The following is a 21,107-nucleotide window of genomic DNA, read 5'->3' as shown; positions in this document are numbered from 1 at the left end:
CGCATATAAAAGGTGGGAAACTAGCAGAGCCCCCCTCGGATGAGATAATCTCCCAATAGCCCCAGACTGAAACTTCTCTTTCAAAATTTTTGAAAGCATCTCCTCCAATAAAATAAACAAATACGGAGATAGAGGATCTCCTTGTTGTAACCCCCTTCCACCCTTATAGAAGCCCTTCACCGTTCCATTCATCACAACAAAATACTAGACATAAGTAACACATTGCTTAACAAGATCTTGAAATTGTGAAGAGAAACCAAAAGCTTCCAACACATGTAAAAGAAAGTTTCAATCAATGCTATCATATGCTTTCGCAAAATCCACTTTAATCATAACATTTCCTCCTCTAACATTTTTATTCATGCTATGTATCATCTCTTGAGTTAAGCTTACATTTTCCATAATACTTCTACCTGGAATAAAAGCTCATTGCTCCTGAGAAATCATCTGGGACAGAATAGGAGCCAATCGTCGCACCATCAATTTAGAACAAACTTTATAAACCACAAAATAGATGTTAATTGGCCTGAACTTGTCAAAACTGGTAGGATTCGACACCTTAGGAATTAGAACTACATACGATGAGGAATAGAACCTAGGTAGCTCACTACCTCTAAAGAAATCCCAAACTGCTTCCACCACATCTTTTTCAACAATCTCACAGCAACATTTGTAAAATTCGAAAGAGAAACCATCCGGACTTAGAGAACTTTCTATCGGGATAGAGAACATAGTATCCTTAATATCTTGGATTGAGGGGAGCTCACACAACCTGCTTTTTTCAACATCCGAAAATTCATTGAGTACCCATTGCGACAAATCCGGACATGAGTTACCAGTTCTAGCCTCCATAAATCGAGAGAAATAAATAATAGCTTCATCATGGACAGCTTCCGGAGAACTTAGTCAATGCCCATCATCCTGAGTCATCTCATGGACCAAATTGCTACCTTTTTTGGCCAAACTTCGAAAAAACTATTCATTAACATCCTCGATCTTAGCCCACCGTTGCTTCACAATTTGAGACAACCCCATTGCCTCTCTTCGCATCCATTCATCAAGTTCAAGCTTGGCTACTAAAAAGACTTGCTCATCCTCCTCAGTACCCCTATCTTGCAATTTATAGTCCAAGTCTTCAATCTCATTTCCCAACTGCGCAATATGGGAGTGCGTCCAGCCAAAAGCATGCACATTCCATCTCTTAATAACCACCCTTAGCTTTTTTAGTTTACCCACCAATCTCCACAGACCATTGACAATCATCTCTTTTGCCCAAACCTTTTTCACACAATTCAAGAAATCATCATGCAACATCCACATTTGTTGGAACCTGAAAGGAGAAGGACCATAACGCTCCCAATATTTATCAAGCCACATCACAATCGGTGCGTGATCCGACGAGGAACGTGGAAGGTATTCCATACATATAGAAGGAAAATTCACGGCACATATGTTGTCCAACAAAATCCTATCCAATCTCGCTCAACTTCTAGTTAACGTATCATGCAATGTTTTGAATACCATATCAGATACCGTACCGGTCAAGGCACTAGAACAAAATATTTCAGTACCGATATCGTTTCGTGTACCGTTTCGGGATAGTCGATATATGAATAAATTATATATATAAATTATATTCCAAAATACTAGTATATATATGAATAAATTATAAATAGTCTAGTCTAAATTATGGGTAAAAAAATGAGCTTATAGTTTGAAAAAATGAAAAAAAAAATTAAAGATCGAAATACAAGCCAATACAGCCAGTACGAAACATATGCAATACTTGTACTGGACCAGTGGCTGATATGACATATTTTGGCTGTATCGGCCGGTACGGTACGATATTTGAAACACTGGTATCATGACCATTACACCAAGAAAAATGGTTACCCATGAAAGACATCTCTTACAACCCAACGAGGTTAATAAATTCATTAAATTCCTCCATCGCCACTGTTGACCTCGGACGACCACCTCTTCTTTAAATATCTGAATGTATCACGTTGACTAGATTTTGCTATCACTTGACAGCCAACCCCCTGATTCCATAACAACCATAATTTGCCCCCTTCCACACTATTTGATAAACCATCTGCAAATTGAAAATCCCGAACAACTCTCCTCAAAGTTTCCTCAAAGTGAAATTGTTCTGTCAAAGCTAAAACTTTCAGATTAAGTTTTCTCAAAATCTTACCTAGCCTTAGCTTCGAGGTGTTCAAACCTCCTATATTCCAATATAGAAGACTGCACATTACAAATTAAGCCTGGCAGGCCTGCTAGGAACCCTTTTAGAACTTCTAAGTTTAGCAAATTTCTTCTGCTGACCACTCTCTTCTGGGTTAGAATAGCAATCCTTTTCTTTACTCCTATTAGCCAAGCCCTCCATATTTTTGCCTTTTGACCTCGAACCCAGGACCTCCCTTCATCATCAACTCCTTGCACAACTTCAGCACCAACACCTTTAGCATCAACATTAATAAGTTGTTGAAAACCATCCTCCACCCAATTATCTTCATCCACATCATCCAAATTGCTTCATTCCCCATCATCAGATTTTCCACTACCCATCTCATTAACTACTGCCAGATCTTGCACCTGCGAGCATTCAGCTACCCATAGCTCCTCAACCTATGCATCCTGATACACGAAATTGTTTTCAACCAGATTCTCCATCATAACCATATCCATCAAACTTACAACAGGGTCCTCACATTCCTTAGCCAGAGCAACAGCCTCTGGCACCTAACCATGGGCCTCACCTTCCTCAACCAGAGCAATAGCCTCTGGCACCTGACATTGGACCTCACAATCTCCAGCCAGAGCAACAAAGACCTCACATATAGGGCGTTCCACCAAATCAATGATTTCAATGTCCTCATCACCATCAATTAAACTCATTCCCTTGTCTTCCCGACCTGAACTAGAAGCCCCTCCAATCTCTATCACCATCAATTAAACTCATTCTCTTGTCTTTCTGAATCTCACCCTCCTTTAATTCCTCTATGATAATCATATTAACACCTTCCAAAGAAGATACCAAATCCTCACCATTCTTTTTCTCCGAATGCTTAGCCAAGGAAATCTCCCAATTACGTGGTTGTACTCCCTCCATCCGGTGTTGCTCCTTCGAAACCCATCGTCTACTCTCTTTATTGCTGTCGAGATTTTTATTTCGCCCTAACTGAGTACCAGCCCTTTGACACTTCTTTAGATTATGCCTCTAAATCTTACAATGCCTACAATATGCTGACATATTTTTATATAACACCTTATGAATCCGACTACCCAGTTGATGAGGCACCCCAATCCAAAATGATTCAATAGGATCCTTAGTAGCATTCATCTCAATACAAACTTGCGCCGCATTTATCCGTGTAGCACACCTAGTACAATTGTCACTTCGCACATACTTCCCTAACAACATGGTAATATTTTGCAGGAACGATTCGTGATACATATTCAGTGGAAGCCTTGGAAGCGTAATCCATACTAGAACCATTGGCGACTCCAATTCCTCTATATAGTTCGTTGACCAATGAAACGCACAGTACGGAACCCTCTTTCACTTTGCAAGATTCCCTAGAGAAGGCCATCTTAAAGTCCATCTCATTGGAAAATCTTATAAAAATTGACCTAGGTGTAGCCATAGTTGAAACCGCAGGTTGAGAAGCAAGTCCCCATCTTCTTCGAATGCTAGACCGAATATCATCCAATGAAGGACATTGCCTCAAGAATTTTAGAACCAGAGAAAACATCATCCTAGGTGTAGCCATAGTTGAAACCGCAGGTTGTGGAGCATACGCCACCATATCCGCAAATGACCGGCGTACAGGGGTCGCTGAGGAGCTCGGATGGACCTCGGCGGCAGGCATTGTGCACAAAACCCAAAACCCTAACAGAGCGAAAAAAAACAGTTTGACACGTCAACAAATGTTCCTCTACCTAGCTTTTTGACACAATTTGATGCCTTGCTTGAATTCGAGAATGCTTAAGAAATTTATCACTTTCATTTATCATCCAAGGCTCGTTAACATATCATCAATAATCATTTGACAAAACTTGACATATTTCAACATGTTTTCTGTGAAAAAATTTATGAGCCTAACTCATCTCATAAAACCGGTTCAACAAGAGATGATTAATCATTCCTTATAAACATGCCTAAGACCTTGTATACAGACAATGTGAGATTATTCTCAATATCTTTCGATCCCTTACGTGCAGACCAATATTTTTCCTGATCCTTGTCACGGGGTAAGTTGTGTGGGCCTCCATTCATTCTGTGGCAAGCTATGATACTATGAAGAAATTCAGAAACCTAATTCATCTCATAAAATCGCTTCAACAAGAAAAAATTATTCATTCCTTATAAACATATCTAAGACCTTGTTCATGAATAATATATGATTATTCCTCAACTTTCTGTATTTAAATCTGATTCGGATTGTCAAACTTCTTCTTTTCGAATTCTCTACAATTCGAACATAAAATTAAGAGAGGGGCTGTAGATGTCTATTCTTAAACAAGTGCCCATTATTGCTCAACCAAAAACCTACTTGAGTAGAGTCGGCATCTTGCTCGCGTGATTAACATGAAATTGCAAAATATAGTAATCTGAATAATATATTATTTTAATCATGTAGTGTAAAATCATTTTTATCAATTTTTTTTCCTAGCAAAATCATTTATAATATCATTAGATGGGGAAAGCGGCCGTCTCCGTCCAACTAATTCAAAGCTACTAGTTCACATTCATGTTCTCACTCTGGCCGGAGTGACCTAAGTGATTGGTTTAGGAATATTACAATCAATCAATCAATCAAATGGTCCAATGAGAAAGACGTTAGTGGGAGTCTTGCGTTCGAGTGGCTAACATCTTGATTTGCACTACGATGCCAACCCCCAACCCACCCCATCAAAAAAAAAAAAAAAAAACGTGAATCATTTCATGGTTTCTAGAGAATAGAGACCAAAATCCACAAGATATCTATATTAAGTACAACAGGCGGAAGACCTCTCAAATTGCGTGTTTCACGTCCTCAACCTCACTAAAATCATCCCAACTCCTTGCCTACCGCATGCAGTTTCATACCTAATATTGTACGATTCGAATTGATTGAATATAGAGGTCTATATTCAATGAAAAATATAGCATTAAATGTTGAAAGACTTGCATTATATATGTATTTATCTGACAATCCAATATTCGGTGCAATCATTGACAAATGCATCGATCATGTAGGCCGTGGAGAAGCCATCTTTTTCCGCTCTCAAACAACCCGAGGTTTTGCTTGACAAGGTATTCGATCTCTTGAGATGCCATGATGAACTAATTCATCTTTAGCCTCATCAGGATCATCTTTCTGATTAACAGCTTAATTCCATAAAAACATGCCTCTTATATATACCACAAATCTCATCTCAGACACCCAAAACTTCCCAAGGTGTACACACACACACACACACACACACACATATATATATATATATATATATATATATAGGCTAAAATGGCACAATCAGATTCCAACATTAACTTTATTGGACCAACAACGTTAGTGGGATACTTTTCTGATTTTCGTACTGAGCTTACACTGTTACACGACGTGGACCATTAAAGCAATGCTAGCCTTTCTTTTTGGTTAATGTATTTACTTTATAACACCATTTACAATATATTAATCAAGGTCATTCGAGCACCACTATCCAAATAGACATTTAAGTGACTACTTTCTTTACATTATTAATTCAATAAATCACGTTTATCTCGTTCGATTCTTTCATTTTTTTATATATATATATATTTGAAGTGAAGCTCTCTTGTTCTATGCGAGTTTATCATGTCTCCCATGACCGCTTCGGCCACTTGGGAATTGTTGCATGCATTATACATGCAATATGAAACTTTGGGCCGAAGTTGTAGGCAATGGCCACCAAAGTGATTTTTCGGCCGCTTAACTTTATTAATTTATTTCCCCTCGATTTGGGCCTGTTTAGTTTGCTCAGCCCTAGAGAATGGAATAGCCCAACATTGATCAAACAAACGAGTCCGACTAAAAAATAAAAATAAAAATCTATTCAACTTCTTACTATTCATATAATTTATACATATCATTTTTTTAATTATTATTATTTTTTTTATTTTATAAAATATTTAATATAGAAATAATGAATAAAATAATTGAATTAGTTTTAAAAAATAAATTAAAAAAATTAAAAATTAAAAAAATATAATATGTAAAGATTGAAGAGGTTGTTTAATATTGCTTAAAAATAAAAACACTGAAGCAATTTGAAAGCTGTAGGCATGGATTTCTTTTTTAATATAATTCCCTGAAGTACAGCAGCTACCCATGAGAGAGATCATAAATAAACTTAACTTCGTAACGAGTGAAATATAATAAATAATCTCAACGATCTAATTCTGTATTTAAAGAGGGAAGTTAAATTTACCAAAAACAAGGACAAACATAAATTAACATATATAATAAATAAATAAATAAAGAACGCGACTTTCGGCAACTTAAATATTTATTACAAAGAAATACAAATTGGCGTAGCTACTAATTAAGGCGCCATGTAGCACGGAATCGTGGACCCATTCATGGATTTGACGTGGGAAGCTCGCAACTGTCGAATAAAATACCATGCATATTGCATGCATACAGTACTTTTATATATATATATTGATAAATACATATCATTACTCGATATATGAATAATGCTAGTCTGCAAGCTTGAAAATGACCACTCCATCTTACGGCCTAGCATCGTAGCACATGCCATGTCGTCACGTGAAGACAAAAATAGAAGGAAAAAAATTTTCAAGCCCTTTTGCAAAACGAGATTCGTGTGAACTCCGAATCATAGCTTCGATCTCGCAGCCACTTGACCCCTCCCTAGCCCCTCCCTCATGGCGCCGACCTCCATTCTTAGTCCTACCTCCAGCGAGTTTTTCATCTACACAAAAACACACGATTCACCCAGTGAGAATGTCCATTGCCTCCATCTCAAACCTACAGTAGACCTTTCTCCCTCACGCTGACGCTATAAACAAGCTTAAAAGCAAAGTAACCTAGATTAATTTTCAAAATATAGGTCTCTAAACATAGCAATGAGTTGTAAATGACACTTCCCATGGTGTCATGCACAACATATCATTTACCACATTAGATCCTGTAAAAATAAAAAATAAACCTTCAACAAGAAACTACAACAGCCGATGGAGAAGACCAGTACTATGATATAATCACGTTGTCCCAGATTTAGGAACCCAAACTCTATTTTTTCCAAGAAAAAAGGTAGAGATTAGAGAAAGTGAAGCAAAATGCCAACGACTGAAGAATATGAGCATCTCATTAATGTCGATCAATGTTTATGAGTTCGGCAGTAATTAACCAGATAAAATTGAAAAACAAAAGACAAAACTGTCCTCTGTTTGTTTTTTCAAGAAAATGAGAAACTCCTACTGCTTTTCGAGAAAAGGATTACGAATACGCAACGAAGAAAGTAATTCCAAGTAGCAGACTGTTTGTTGAGAAAATATAGGGATTGCTATAAATGGATGAAAGAAAAGTTCAAGAGCGTCACCTGAAGGGTCTAGAAAGAGCTTTGGCATTTGGAAGGATCGAGTGCTTACCGTATAGCTAGATCTGGGTGGGTAGATACTCTGCCGCAGTGAGAATAATAAAGAAGCTCTGCTGCTACGATGGATGGTACTCGTGGAGGAGGGAACCAATGTTTGGCGAATGGATGGTACTCGTGGAGGAGGGAGCGAATGATTGGTGACGGAAGGAACTTGTGACGATGTTCAACGACAAAAGGGCGATGGTGCAGTTGACGAGAGGGTTCTCTTCAAAATATCCCGTTTGATTTGATTTCTGAGCGCCTTTCTTTATTTTCTTTATATCTTAAATTAATAATTAACGTACGTAGCATGCCACATCAGGCGGACAAATGGAGCGGGCATATACCAGCGGCACAATAGCACCGCTCTATATATATAAGACTAAATCAACTGTCAAATTTCTTAAATATATAATAATACAGTGAAGTGTAAAAGAAAAAACTTAAAACTAATGTAATGCGCGTGTGTATATATATCATCTGTGCATAAGGATCCGTACTTCGATTCAGGAATGGCTCGTATCTATGGTATTACTGGAGGTTAGATGCTATATATCTTATAGTACCCTCGTATGTATATAAATATATATGATAACTAAGTGGCTATCATCGATCTGCATGTGCATAACTTATATATGTATGTAGGCATTAATTACATGTACATGACACTGTCACACACATTATACGACCATCGATCATTCCCATGATGCATGCCAGGTTGCGACTATAACCAATATTTGTATTGTTTATTTTACTCAGCTCAGTATTGTTCTATATATATGTTACATGTATATATGCATGTCATGTCTAACTCATAATTCTTGTCGTGATCCATTTTTCCCAGCAAAAAATGACACGGACAGTTGTATAGACCGAATTATAATAATTAGCAGATAAATTATAAGCAGATAACGTACAGAAACTTGCCTCCCGGAATCTTGTATGATGTCAAATAAACCTGGAGAGCAAACAAGAAGAAAAATTCAAATTTGCTGTACGTACCTTAAAAAATAGTATATTATTATTATTATTATTATTATTATTTATTATTTTTTGTGTGTGCATGTGTAATGGCTAACTGGTGAATTCCAGTTTTCTGTCTAGGATTTGTCCTATTTTTGCGTTACTCATCTATAAACAAAGAAATCATAACTTAAAAATACCAGGAAAAAAAACGAAGACGAAAAGGCAATTTGATGAAGATGCAATGTTGCTCATTTGTCATCATCTTATAATCAACATATTAATGAGCTAGGTTGCTTCATTATCTTGATATCTCTGCTCGTTGAGTTTGAACAAGCTTCTTTTAAGAGCATCTTTATTGATTTTGTCAAATCCATCTTTAAAATTTAATTAATATCACATTTTTTTACATTTACGAATTCTATTCAAATTCAATCTCCATATTAGATTATCTATTTACTTTCTATATAATAATAAAATATTATTAATAAAATATTTTTTGTATTTAATTTATTTTTATCTCATTTTATAGCTCAAACAATTAAATGTTACTAATAATTATATTCTAATTAAATTAATATTAAAAATCATATTTTCAAAAGTCATTTAATGCTAATAAAAAAAATATTTAATTAAACTCATCTAAATTTCTATATAAATTTCTTAATTACAAACCAAATAGTATTTTTACTTGGAGTGAGAAATTAATATTTTAATATTTACTTGGAGTGAGAAATTAATATTTTAATGTTTGGTGAATCAATTGTAGTTTTCCATCATTGACCTATAACAAAAGTCTAAATTATTTTAGATTTATCTAATTCAATATAAAATGTTTTTCACATAAATTATGTAAATTTTACTCTAACCTTTTCAATTGGCCAAGTCAATGAGATACTCTAACGAGTAATAGTTAGAATTGGTCTTTGATCAGCATCTAATTCCTTCCAGCTAATTAATTAACGACATCTACTTCATGCCCTTAATTGAATAAAGCTGGCTAGCTAGCTAGCTAGCGGCCGCCACTCTGAAAGGCCGGCCGGTGTCTCATGTGGGTGCATGTTTGAGTGATGCACGTACGTACGCCCACTCGTATAATAATAACTGCTAATTACTTACTAATAGAGTTCCCCAAAGTAAATGTCGCACGTACACACAAATTAATAAGGTTTGCTATACGGGTTTTTTCTTATAACTTGCGATACTCGTAACTGATGATCATAATATAATATCATAGCTCATGACAGGTTGAACATGGCTTTCTGAAATATTTTTCCGGATTTTAAGCTCTCACCTTCGGCTCCAAGTTATTATAATAATGGAACTATTTAATAAGGATCGCGACCCGACCTGCTATATGCTAGCTAGCTTGGATCTGCACTAAAAACAATACATTCATCTCATATATATGTTGGTAAACAATTTTACCTTCCGGCCGCATGCATGCACTTCGAAAAATTTACAAAATGGATCCATCTCCTTCATATATATCTACAGAGCAACATGTGGTATTTGCTGGGAATTAATTGTCCGCTTATGTGTGTGTGAGAGAGAGAGATCTAGAGAGAGAGAGCGAGAGCGAGAGAAATTCATAGAACAGAATTTCCTTTCCGGCCATGACCTGTTATAAGGTTATCTCCACGACATATATAATATTATACATGCATGTTAGTCGCCACCAAAAAAAAAACATTATATAGGCACGTTCATTTAACTTTGTTTCAGATTTATTCAAATTATGGTTTGATAATGGAAAAACAAAGGAGGTAGAGATCAGAGAAACTGATTCAGATGTGCGTAACCGTGAGTAATAGAAGAAAGAAAAGCGAAGACTTTTACATCATGAGGGTTCGAGGCCGGTGTGATCCGGGCACTGACGGGTAGCTGTTGAAAGAAACTCCCATGACCGGAACAGCGAGAGAGGCCTCCATGATAACCCTTTGGTGGAAAGTCTCCAGCGTTGCTCCTGCTTCCATAAGATCTTTAACCAAATTCCGATAATACTCCTTGAACTTCCTCATCATGCGCATGTACTGCAACTTTAACCACCGTAGTCGAATCCTCCTGAACATTTTCACAAGGGCAAGCACTCTCCGAGGTTTCTTCCCATCTGATCCGAGGCGTACTATCGGTAGTTTACGCCTACGGCGGAGGGGGATCTGGCGGCGTGCTGAGTACCGGACTGCCGGAGTCAGGTGGGTTTCGGCCGTCGGATATGGATGGTGGGTTTCATGATCCAGATCCATGTGGAGATAAGTGAGGGAGCTCGGAGAGAGAGAGAGAGAGAGAGAGAGAGATTGTGGCAAGTAGTTGGGAGTGGGGAGATTGCAACTTATAGGAGATCAGAGGGTTACGTTGACTAAAGCATCTTTGGGTATGCGGGCCAAGATACAGTGTTAGAGCATTGGCCATCGCAAGTATAAAGTTTGGTTAGAATTTTAAATTTTAACTATTGGATTAAACTTTGGTTAGTTGAATCTACCTTAAAAGTTTAGCCATGTTAAAGATAAAATAATAAAATAATATTATATATTTTAATAATATTTTACAATTTATTTTTTTATATTTTATAAATACACTCCATATATTAATTAATAAATATAATGCATATAAATCAAAACCAAAAAGAAAAAAAAAAGGTATAATAATTATCTCTTTACTCATTTTTTCCTACATATTACAACTTTATAATCTGAATAGTGAATGCAGTACTACTTCATGCACAACAACTTTCATTTGGGCTAATGAAACCCTATAAATAATAAGGAAAAATCAAGAGTCCGAGCACTAGATCATACATAAAATGCACATCATCTAACTTCTCATTCTTTAGTTTGAATTCTACACATCTTTGGTATAGAAACAGAACAACCACCCTTGCCACTGGAAACAGACTCTACAGACACAACCACCCTTGCCACAGTCTCCATTACAATATGCATTCTTCTCCACCTCAGTCACTGCATAGTTCATTCAATATGATAGCTCAGAAATAGGACATTGGAATATTAGTGAGTTTAGACAGATAACACCATTCCACAAGCTTGCTGTAAAAACAAGCTAAGCTCATGCATCTGAAAACTTACAAATTTACATTTAGTGGCAGTTACAAATAAGGCAAAGTAATAAAAGAATTCGCATCGCTGTTACATGTAGAATCACAAACATATATTTGATGACAAACCTGCAAATAAAAGATAGAATATGGACAAAATAAACACTTATTTAACTGGTTTGCTATTTAAAGCGAACTAACGTGATTAAAATGGCTTATGACATCTTTGGCATGGAAGGAAATGAAGTTCTTGATTTCTTTAATCTAGTTGACGTAATGGAAAGACTACATGAAAATTGTATTTAGTTCAATTGGTCCACTTTTCAAGATTTAGAACATAAACAGAACAGATTTGAGTTACCTTCATTTGGAGGCTTAAAAAACACTGGTCTAGCTTAAGTTTCTCGTTCTCAATTTCTTGTCCAAACAAACAAAGACAGAATGGATTCCATAAATGCAAGCCCTTGCAAATATGTAGATGGGGAAAAACTATACATCAATGTGACCTCAATTGTAGCATATCACTTATGAATGAGACCAGCTGCTCAAAGCTATTCACTCTTTCTTGTAATTCTTTGTTATTTGAACACTGAAAATAACCAGATAATTAAGCTTGATAAGTTGACCTTATTCTGCAGCTACTCTTGAAGGATACGATTGTTTGCTACTTTAATCTGCAGGACCAAATACAAATCATCTTAATTAGACGTTACAGATGAAATATTATGCTTCATGATATTCCATTCATACAATTCAATTTATTTTTTGTCTAACATTTTCACTGTCCAACCTTTTTGAGAGCCCCATAATTTAATTTCTTTTAGAGAGCATCGCAAGAAGAACATAATCCTTCAAATCTAAAAGAAAATAACTAATCCATCATTCAGCATGGTGAATTTAACATAGATAATGCATCATTTCTTGATAATGACGCACATATTTTCATACATCACATAATTAAGGGGACCTATCTAAACCAAAACATAAAAACAAAATTATCACAAAGAAAATCACAGACAAAATGAAGCAAACAAAAGAATAAATTGGTGGTGGTGAAGTTTAGTTTTAGTGAGTAAAATTTACATAAGGGTAAGAAAAAAATGAGCTTTAATGTGCATATCCGAGAAGGGAAAATGGAAGAGCAACTATGTACCGAGAGAGGAAGGACGAATTTGCCACCACGATGACTCCGTTTAATTGCTTATTGAAGAGAAAATGAGAGATTTTTGGGAGCACATCAGAATTGGAACAAAAAATGAGAGAAGAGGGAGATGAGAGACTCAGAGAAAATGCACAGAGAAGAGGGAGAGAAAAGTAAGGAAGAGTTACCGTTTGACCTGGCCTGGAAGAAAACAGGAGAATCCAACCAGTTCATACGAGAGAAGAGGGCCGAATGAGGGAGAGAAGAGGATGACGAGAGGTTGCGGGTCCGAAGAGAGAGAAAAAGAACAAGGGAAAGAGAGAGGGGGACGTTGATGAAAAGAATAAAATAATGAGATAGAGGGTGAACAGTAACTCGCCAACAATTGAGAGCTTCCCTAATTTACTGTAGCTCATATGTTGAGTTTTGGAGCATTGGCTAGTCTAATGTATATGTTTTTTCTCACATCTAGCTAAATTATGAGCTTACATTAGTATTTGGCTAGTCCAATGCCAATGCTCTTAGAGATATGAAGTTTGGAATCCACGTCATTTTTTTTATTTTTATTTTTTAAAGCAAATCACTTAATTATAATCAAACTTATTAGAACTATATATATATATATATAAAACTCTATTTTTTTTTTTTTTTAAGATTTCACCGACATACTCAATCGACACTACAGAAAATTGATTGTTTGATAAGAATTACACCGCAATTATATATATAAATATATTTATATAATTTACATGTACGTAGGAAGGGATAAAGTCATGGGGAGAGGGTCCACCCAAAGGCGGATAATAAAAAAAAATGCAATGATTTGTGTGACTTTGTAAGCAATCTCATAATTCTATAAATCATTTGGAAAGGTAATTTATATGGTAAGTAGAAATAGTCAATGATTATTCGATTGTATGATATTATTTTTATTTTAATAAAAATATCTTCAATTTAAATTCTAATTATAAATAAATTTATAAAGAAAGTGGTAGATGTATCATATATCTTATGAATCATTATTACGGTGCTTGGTACGTATCACATTTTGAAGTTTGAGAAAAGGAACATATGCTCGTAAAGGCACGTCGACTTTTTTATTCCTTTGACATGACAAATTTTAACAGATAAGTACAATGGCGTAGTACTGGAAAGCGAAAGCCTCTAATCTTTTAGAGTTACATCACTAATTACCTCTTGGGGAGTTTATCATTTTTTTTATAATTCAAATATATATATATATATATATATGCATACATGGAGACAGAGCTTGATTAAGAAATTGGGAAGCATTTTCCGATATATTATATCGGGTGTAACACATAGCATGACGAGGCATGAATAGGACATGTATGTTGTTGTCTATTTATTGATGCTAACTTTTGCTGTAATTTCTAACTAATTAATTAATTAATTAATGGAGTTACTCTATCCTACTGACTATCAATCAGGGTCGTCTTTTATTCTGTGTTTGGACTACGCATGACCATAAATTATTCTTAAAATGCTCCGACCAAGCCATGTGGCACATGATCTTTATTATGATTTTAATCACATCAATAACATCTATTTCCCCCTTTCCAAACCAATAATTCGTCGACTACATGTCTATCTTGGGCTATGATTAGGTTTGTTCATTCGGATCATATTTTTTTCAGCCCGATCCGTTATCTGGATTCCGATTACGGGTTCTAACTTGAAACAAATCTAAGCCGTTACCGTATAGAAAAACTCAGATATATTTGGTATCTATCTATACTATTATATAAGTGGCTATCAAACGGCTACTAAACGGAAATTCTTGTTTTCCGTTATTTTCCCGTTAAATCAACGTTAATGGCTACCGCAGTCTGAAAATAATGATATTCTGTTTGCACTTTTACAATTTTAACCATTTATTTTGTTTGTTTACCCTTTTTTATCCTTCACTTGATTTTGTTTTATTCGCATTTTTACCTTTTTATCCCTCTCCTTTATCGATCAATTCATCCATTTCTGACATAACACTTAAAAAATATGAAAGAGAAAAGATAACATCTAAAAAGTATGAAAGAGAAAAGATAAAAAAAAAAAAAAAAAAAGACTAAAGACGAGGAAATAGATAAAGCTGAGGGAAAAGACGACTTTTTGGATCAATAGTCAGTGTATAGGGAAGAGATAATCATAGTCTGAAAATGGTGATCTTCTGTTCACACTTTTACAATTTTATCCATTTCTTTTGTTTGTTTACTCTTTTTTATCCTTTGCTTGATTTTGTTTTATTCGCATTTTTACCTTTTTATCCCTCCCCTTTATCGATCAATCCATCCATTTCTGACATAACACTTAAAAAGTATGAAAGAGAAAAGACAACACCTAAAAAAGTATGAAAGAGTAAAGATTAAAAAAATATTAAAGATGAGGAAATAGATAAAGCTGAGGGAAAAGACGACTTTTCATTAGTCAGTGTATAGGGAAGAGATAATTTACTTGTATCAGTGACTTTGTGTCTATTTGTGTAAGCGATTTTTTTTTTATTTACTGTTATTTCTCTTCGTTTTATTATTTCTGAGTGCAAATCACTCTCTCTCATTCCCGATTCCCTTTCTCCTCTTAGTTCTCTCTTAACCTTGAACCTAACGTCCTCTCCTCTCTCTCTCTCTCCATCTCACAGCCAGCAGCCACGGAGCACGACAGTCCTAGCGACGTCGTGGGTTGCCTCTAGCCACCAAATGCAACCTCCCTCATCCCATAGAGATCTGGGTTTCAAATTTCAGAACTCTTAATTTTTTTCTCAGCAGCCAAACACGGCGTCAAGATGGGGATTATTAGCATGATTTTATTGTACGTGCGTGTTTTCAGTTTGATGTCCATGCTTTTCTGATGTGCATGTTTTCATCTTCAGGTTTGTGGTGTTCGATTTGTGTTGATCGACTGCATCTTTAGTTTCATGGGGGTCCAGATCTGACTGGTTTTGACAACCTCAGAGATATGATTGAGGCCGAGGCTCTGACTGGTTTTGACAACCGCAGCAAATGAAAGGAGTTTTGTTCTGCATTTGCTGCTTTTATGGGTAAGGTAAAGCATTCTTACAACTATTTAGTTTTTATATTTTACCCATTTTCTCGGTGCTCGGCGAAGGAGAGGAAAGAAAAAGAACGAAGGAAAAAGAAGAAGGGGCAGCGCCGGGTTGCACCCCAGTTTATCTTTTATAGACATCTGAGCACGTACATCTGAGCATCACCACGGCTTCTCTCTGAGAATCTCTCATAGATTTCATTTTTTTCTCACTCTTAACCCATCTTTGCAGCAAACCAGGAGCTACCCTGTGAGGGAGAGAAATGAAGTCATTGTTCGGAATCTGAATTTCCAAGTGAGAAGGAAAGCAAGGAGCAAAAATGGCAAAGAATGTGGGAATTCTTGCCGTGGCGATCTACTTCCCTCCCACCTGTATTCAACAGGTGACCTCTCTGTCTGTCTCTGTGCCTCATTATTTCAGTTTCTGTTTGGATGTTGAGAAACGTGAGAAATGAAAAGAAAGTCTAATTTGTAGTTTTTTTCTTTTCTTTTTTTTTTCCTTGGCAATCTTTTTTTTTTTTAAATTGGTCATTTACGCTGATTGTTTTGGATTAAAGAAAAAAAGAGGTAAAGTTAGGTTCAGCTATTTGGATAGTTCAATTTAAGTTCGGTGAAGTGGAGGTGGAGATTTGTTTTGGCATGCATCTGAAATGATAAGTAGAAGCAGCATGGTGGGAAAAAATATTAATATATTTTGAAATTGACGATGAATCTATTTGAAGAATCTAACTTTTTAATTCCAGATGATATTTAGGAACGCTCTGGTCAGTGTTTTCATAAGGCGTCCTCCAAAATTTTTAGTTTTTGTCCAGGATGCGGATTGAGGAAATTAGAAATATTTGAGACCAGGACAATGACAAATGACACGATCTGACTCTCAAACATCTCGACTTTCTAGGTGTGAAAGTCATTCTGATATGTGGTCTTGAGTAATAATCTCTTCTTCTTCTTTTTCTTTTTTCAACTCTTAAACAAATAAGTTGGATTTCTTTATTTAAATTTTCATGGCATGAGATGCTAAATGATTATTCGAAAAATCGTAAAAGAGAAGCCAGATGATTCCTCTTGGAAAAATATTTGCTGCAGCCTACAGCCGGCGCACACTCAATGCATTGAGTGTAAAAAAAAAAAATCATGTGAAGTGTGCGCCGGCTGTAGGATGATGTATAGCAGATCTCATTCCTCTTTGAGCAAGTTGATATTCTCAATGCGCACACAAACATGCCATCTTAATGGATCAATTCATAACTGTTACAATGCTAAAAAGAATTTCACTAAATTTTTTTAAAATAATATAATGTACTTCAAGTAGGACTGGAATTGTTGCAAAAAGATATAAAAGAACAAAAGGCATTTAAATGCAGTTTTGTCCGGTGTTTGTCTAGATATGGTTCTAACCTTCAGCATTTTTGCATGAGTGTCCACTTTCAGTTTAAAGCATGTTAACTTTCAATTTGCGAAAGCAATATGCTTGTGCCTTTTGCTGAAAATCTTGGTTATTCTCCTTCATCTTGATAATTGATATATCACATATTTATTCCTATAAAATATATCATATTTTTTTGTTTTATTTTATAATTTTGTTTGTTTTTGGTATTTCCTTTGGTGATATTTTATCCCTTCAATGAAATTTGAGGTATCTATTAAATCTATTCCACATTTGTTAGTCATTTTTATAAATGAGATAAATTTCCTTTGATGCATTAATGATGTTGTGAATTGATGCCAAAGTTGTCTTATATTAGATTACTTTGTTGATGAATCATTGATCAATTTATGGTCTCTCTCTCTCTCTCTCTCTCTCTCTCTCTTGCAATTTTATTGTATGCTAGATATGTATTACAACAAGCACTTCTGCTGGTCTAGAGCAGACTTTACCTTGGATCTTTTATCATAAGGTGATTGGAGTTTCAATAGTTTTCCTTTTTGTGGAAGGGAAGGCTGCCCTCCGCAAATGTATCTAAAGTCTTGGAAACAATTCCAGCGAGTCTAAGTCTTCTGCTTCGTGTATTACATTTACCAGTCAATACCTCGTTGTATTTAATGTCTGCAATTTTTCTCTTAAATTCCCTTCTTGTTTTGAATTTCTTGATTTCTTTTATTATGGGTTATAGATTTTTTATTTTTATTTTTCAGGGAGTTTAACTTATATTCAGAACAAGAGAATTAGAGGAGCAGCAAGCTAAAAGGTTTTATTTAGATTTCTTTTTTAGAACACTTTACAATGGATGGTAGCATAGATATGTTCTTTCAGTTTTAGTTTTTAGGACTTTATTAATGTTTGCTCTTTGTTCTAATAAAATTTTATTTTACTTGTATAAAAAAGCGTAGGTGTATCTATTGAACGACTCCCTTGTACTTAGATTGCACCTTTTTTGGCTCATCAATAAAAGTATCTCAGTTGAAATATTTTTTCTTTCAGAGGTGGTCAGTGATGTTGTCAGCCAATATTTATTAGTGGAGGAGACTGTTAGTTTGTTTTTACTTTGTGAAATTTCACTAATACGAGTCTAATTATTTATGCTTCAATTTCCGTTATTGCAACTATGTGACTAGCCGGATCTGGAATGAGACTTGGTTGGCAAGCTTCTTCCACAAACCATGTAATTATGAGTTGTTTGTGAAGCAATCTCTAAATATGGAAATGGCGATTGTCATGGCAAGGTTTAGGTTACTGAATTTTTATCTGTTGTATGACATGCTTATTATATTTTCTTAATGTAATAAGAGGCTATTCTTCAAGTGTTATTCATTTACTTTTCTCGAGAATCAAACAAAACCTTATTTTTCTCCTTAACTTCCCTGCACGTAAATGAATGAATTGTAAAAATATGTTATGATCCAAATTTGGTGGAATTGATTTTAACATCTCTCATATGTATATCCATATAATTTAGTCAAAATTCTGATCCCATGGGGTGGTCAACCACCACCGATAGACTCCAAAGGCAGTGTTAAATTACACTTAATTGCCGAATGATAATGTTTTAAATAATGATAATGTTTTAAATTATGATCGTTTTGTTTTATAATGGATGAACAAATTGATGGGTACAATTATTCAAGATAAGAATTGTGACTGGTAAAGTTGTGAACAGCTTCTTAAAAGAAAACATTTTGTGAAATTTAATTCTTTCTTTATATGCGTTTCTTAAACAATAAACGGAATAGGAATAACCAATATTAATTAAATGTTCTTAGGGAAGAACCAAGTTGTACGTTTTCTTCTTTTTCTTTGTGTGGGTCCGCGTGCGTTTTTTTTTTATTTCATTTTAGTCTGGCCAAAAGATATCGTTGAGCAAGAGTTTTTTATTTTTTGGTTCCCCAAGCCGTAGGTTCGTACAAACAAAATTCTCGATGTTTGGCCAAGCTTTGCAATATTGGATATTGTCATGATTTGAGATCTTCAATAACAAAGACATTAAAAATGATAAAATTTATTGACAGGGAAATGTAGGGGTTGGATGTTGTTTGTGGTGGGACTGTCAAGAGAGAATCTAATAATAATAATAAAAAAGATATATTATTGGGAGAGAAAAGGAAAGGAAAATGGAGTACTAATAGAACGTCAATATCACTATCAGACTTTTATGTAATAATATTTTCTACCTTTTAGTCACTATGAATAATGAAAAGAATGACGGTACAAAGCATGGGGCCGAGCTATCGGGGCCACAATATTGATATGTGATGCTATTATCTTATATTACGTAATTAAACTTATTTTATTAGTGGATGTAATTTGCATGATAGTACTATGTTTGGATGTTGGGTGATATCAAATGATTTTTGATATGTGAACAATATTGTTTTATAATTTTATTGAGATATATTTAAATGTAAATAAGTTGATATATGTGTAGATAAATTTAATCTTTTTTATAAATTGATATAATATTTGTTGATCATTATCTAATTTTAAAGAATATCTGATACAATTTAATTAAGTGACTCACCCAGATAAATTATAATAAACAATATCACACATATACATATATGACCTATGAATGATAAGATATTATGTGATAAGGGGTAAAAGTGATTTTTTCTTTTCTTATGTCTTCGTCAACTCTAAAAATGGCAACATTAATCAATATTGATCTACTGATCCATTCTCTCTAATTATTATATTTTTTATTTCTATATTTGCTAAAATTTATTTATTTTTCAATCATTAAATTGTTCATTAATTCTTTTTTTTTAAATCATATTATATTTATAAAAGAAAATTGTTTCACTCAACTAGGCAACATGCTTTGCATGTTGCTCCCGACCTAGTATATATATATATATGTATGTATGTATGAATTATCTCAAAGGAGAAATTTGAATCCAGAACAATCTCTTATACCCATGTATTTTAGAGGCTGGCAAGTTTGGGAGGTAAGATGAGAATTTTATGTTTTATTATAATGTTTAAAATATTATGTTTTAGTATTATTATTGTATTAGAATTTGAAAAAGTTGAATTTGAATTTAAAAAAGTTGAATTGTTTATTATATTTTATATGTAGATTTAAAAAATGTATAATAATAAAATGAGATGAGATAAAAATTTTGTATTTCATCCCACCCTCCAAACCAGCCCTAAGTCATGATATTGTCTATGGTCTCTAATCCATACATAAAGGTTGGGCTTCTTTCTGAATTCTGGTCAATGTAACAAGTCCGTCCAAGTACAATAATAGTTAATATTTAAGTAGAAATGTATCTTATTTTTCTAATTTGAAAGCAAAAGTTGAATTTCTGTAATACCAATTAAGTTGAATTTTTGTATAAAAACAAAATAAAAACAAAAACTAGATGCAGTCCAGAACCAGAATTTTCGGATTTTAAAAATCTATATTTATTTAAATTTTGGCCTGGGTATACTCGGATGAACAATGCTAAATAATGTTTGCCTATAACTTCAAGGGGTTCAAAAGTGTGCATAGACTTGTAAATATATATTTTTAAATCAATATTCATTTAAGAAAAATATTAGGTATAAATCTCAAATAAATAAATTATTTATAAAAAAATAAATCGAACAATTTTTTTTAGATAGGGTTCCCTCAATTTGCCCATGATCGATAGTGTATTATAATTTTTTTAAAAATTATTAAAACAAATAAAAATACACTATCGTTCAAACCAAAAACAAAACCACATTACAACTTAGTATTTTTGTAATGTTATATAAAATCATGAAATACGTAAACGTCGTGCAGTCGCTTTGAAAAAGAATAGAGTATATTATTAAAAATTAATTTCTTTTCATAT

General features: G+C 34.4%; 1 protein-coding gene and 1 long non-coding RNA gene across 2 annotated transcripts; one reads left to right on the top strand and one right to left on the bottom strand.

Moving 5' to 3' along the window:
• Positions 1-10,299: 10,299 nt before the first annotated feature.
• Positions 10,300-10,898, bottom strand: LOC109001943. Its single transcript, XM_018979453.2, has one exon. The coding sequence runs from the start codon at positions 10,836-10,838 to the stop codon at positions 10,428-10,430; it is 411 nt and encodes a 136-aa protein (XP_018834998.2). The 5' UTR covers positions 10,839-10,898; the 3' UTR covers positions 10,300-10,427.
• Positions 10,899-15,318: 4,420 nt separating this feature from the next.
• LOC118349013 lies at positions 15,319-18,602 on the top strand. The gene is made up of 3 exons (XR_004801970.1): positions 15,319-15,845; positions 16,078-16,228; positions 17,982-18,602. It is a non-coding gene; the product is annotated as an uncharacterized LOC118349013 (long non-coding RNA).
• The last annotated feature ends 2,505 nt before the right edge of the window (positions 18,603-21,107 follow it).

Source organism: Juglans regia, chromosome 7 (genome assembly GCF_001411555.2).
Source record: "Juglans regia cultivar Chandler chromosome 7, Walnut 2.0, whole genome shotgun sequence".
In the NCBI taxonomy this organism is placed as follows: domain Eukaryota; kingdom Viridiplantae; phylum Streptophyta; class Magnoliopsida; order Fagales; family Juglandaceae; genus Juglans; species Juglans regia.
This window is presented reverse-complemented; position numbering and strand designations above follow the sequence as displayed.

What these genes read in the sequence shown, in the direction of transcription:
- LOC109001943 (XM_018979453.2), bottom strand. Translation starts at nt 10,838, where the DNA reads ATGGATCTGGATCATGAAACCCACCATCCATATCCGACGGCCGAAACC.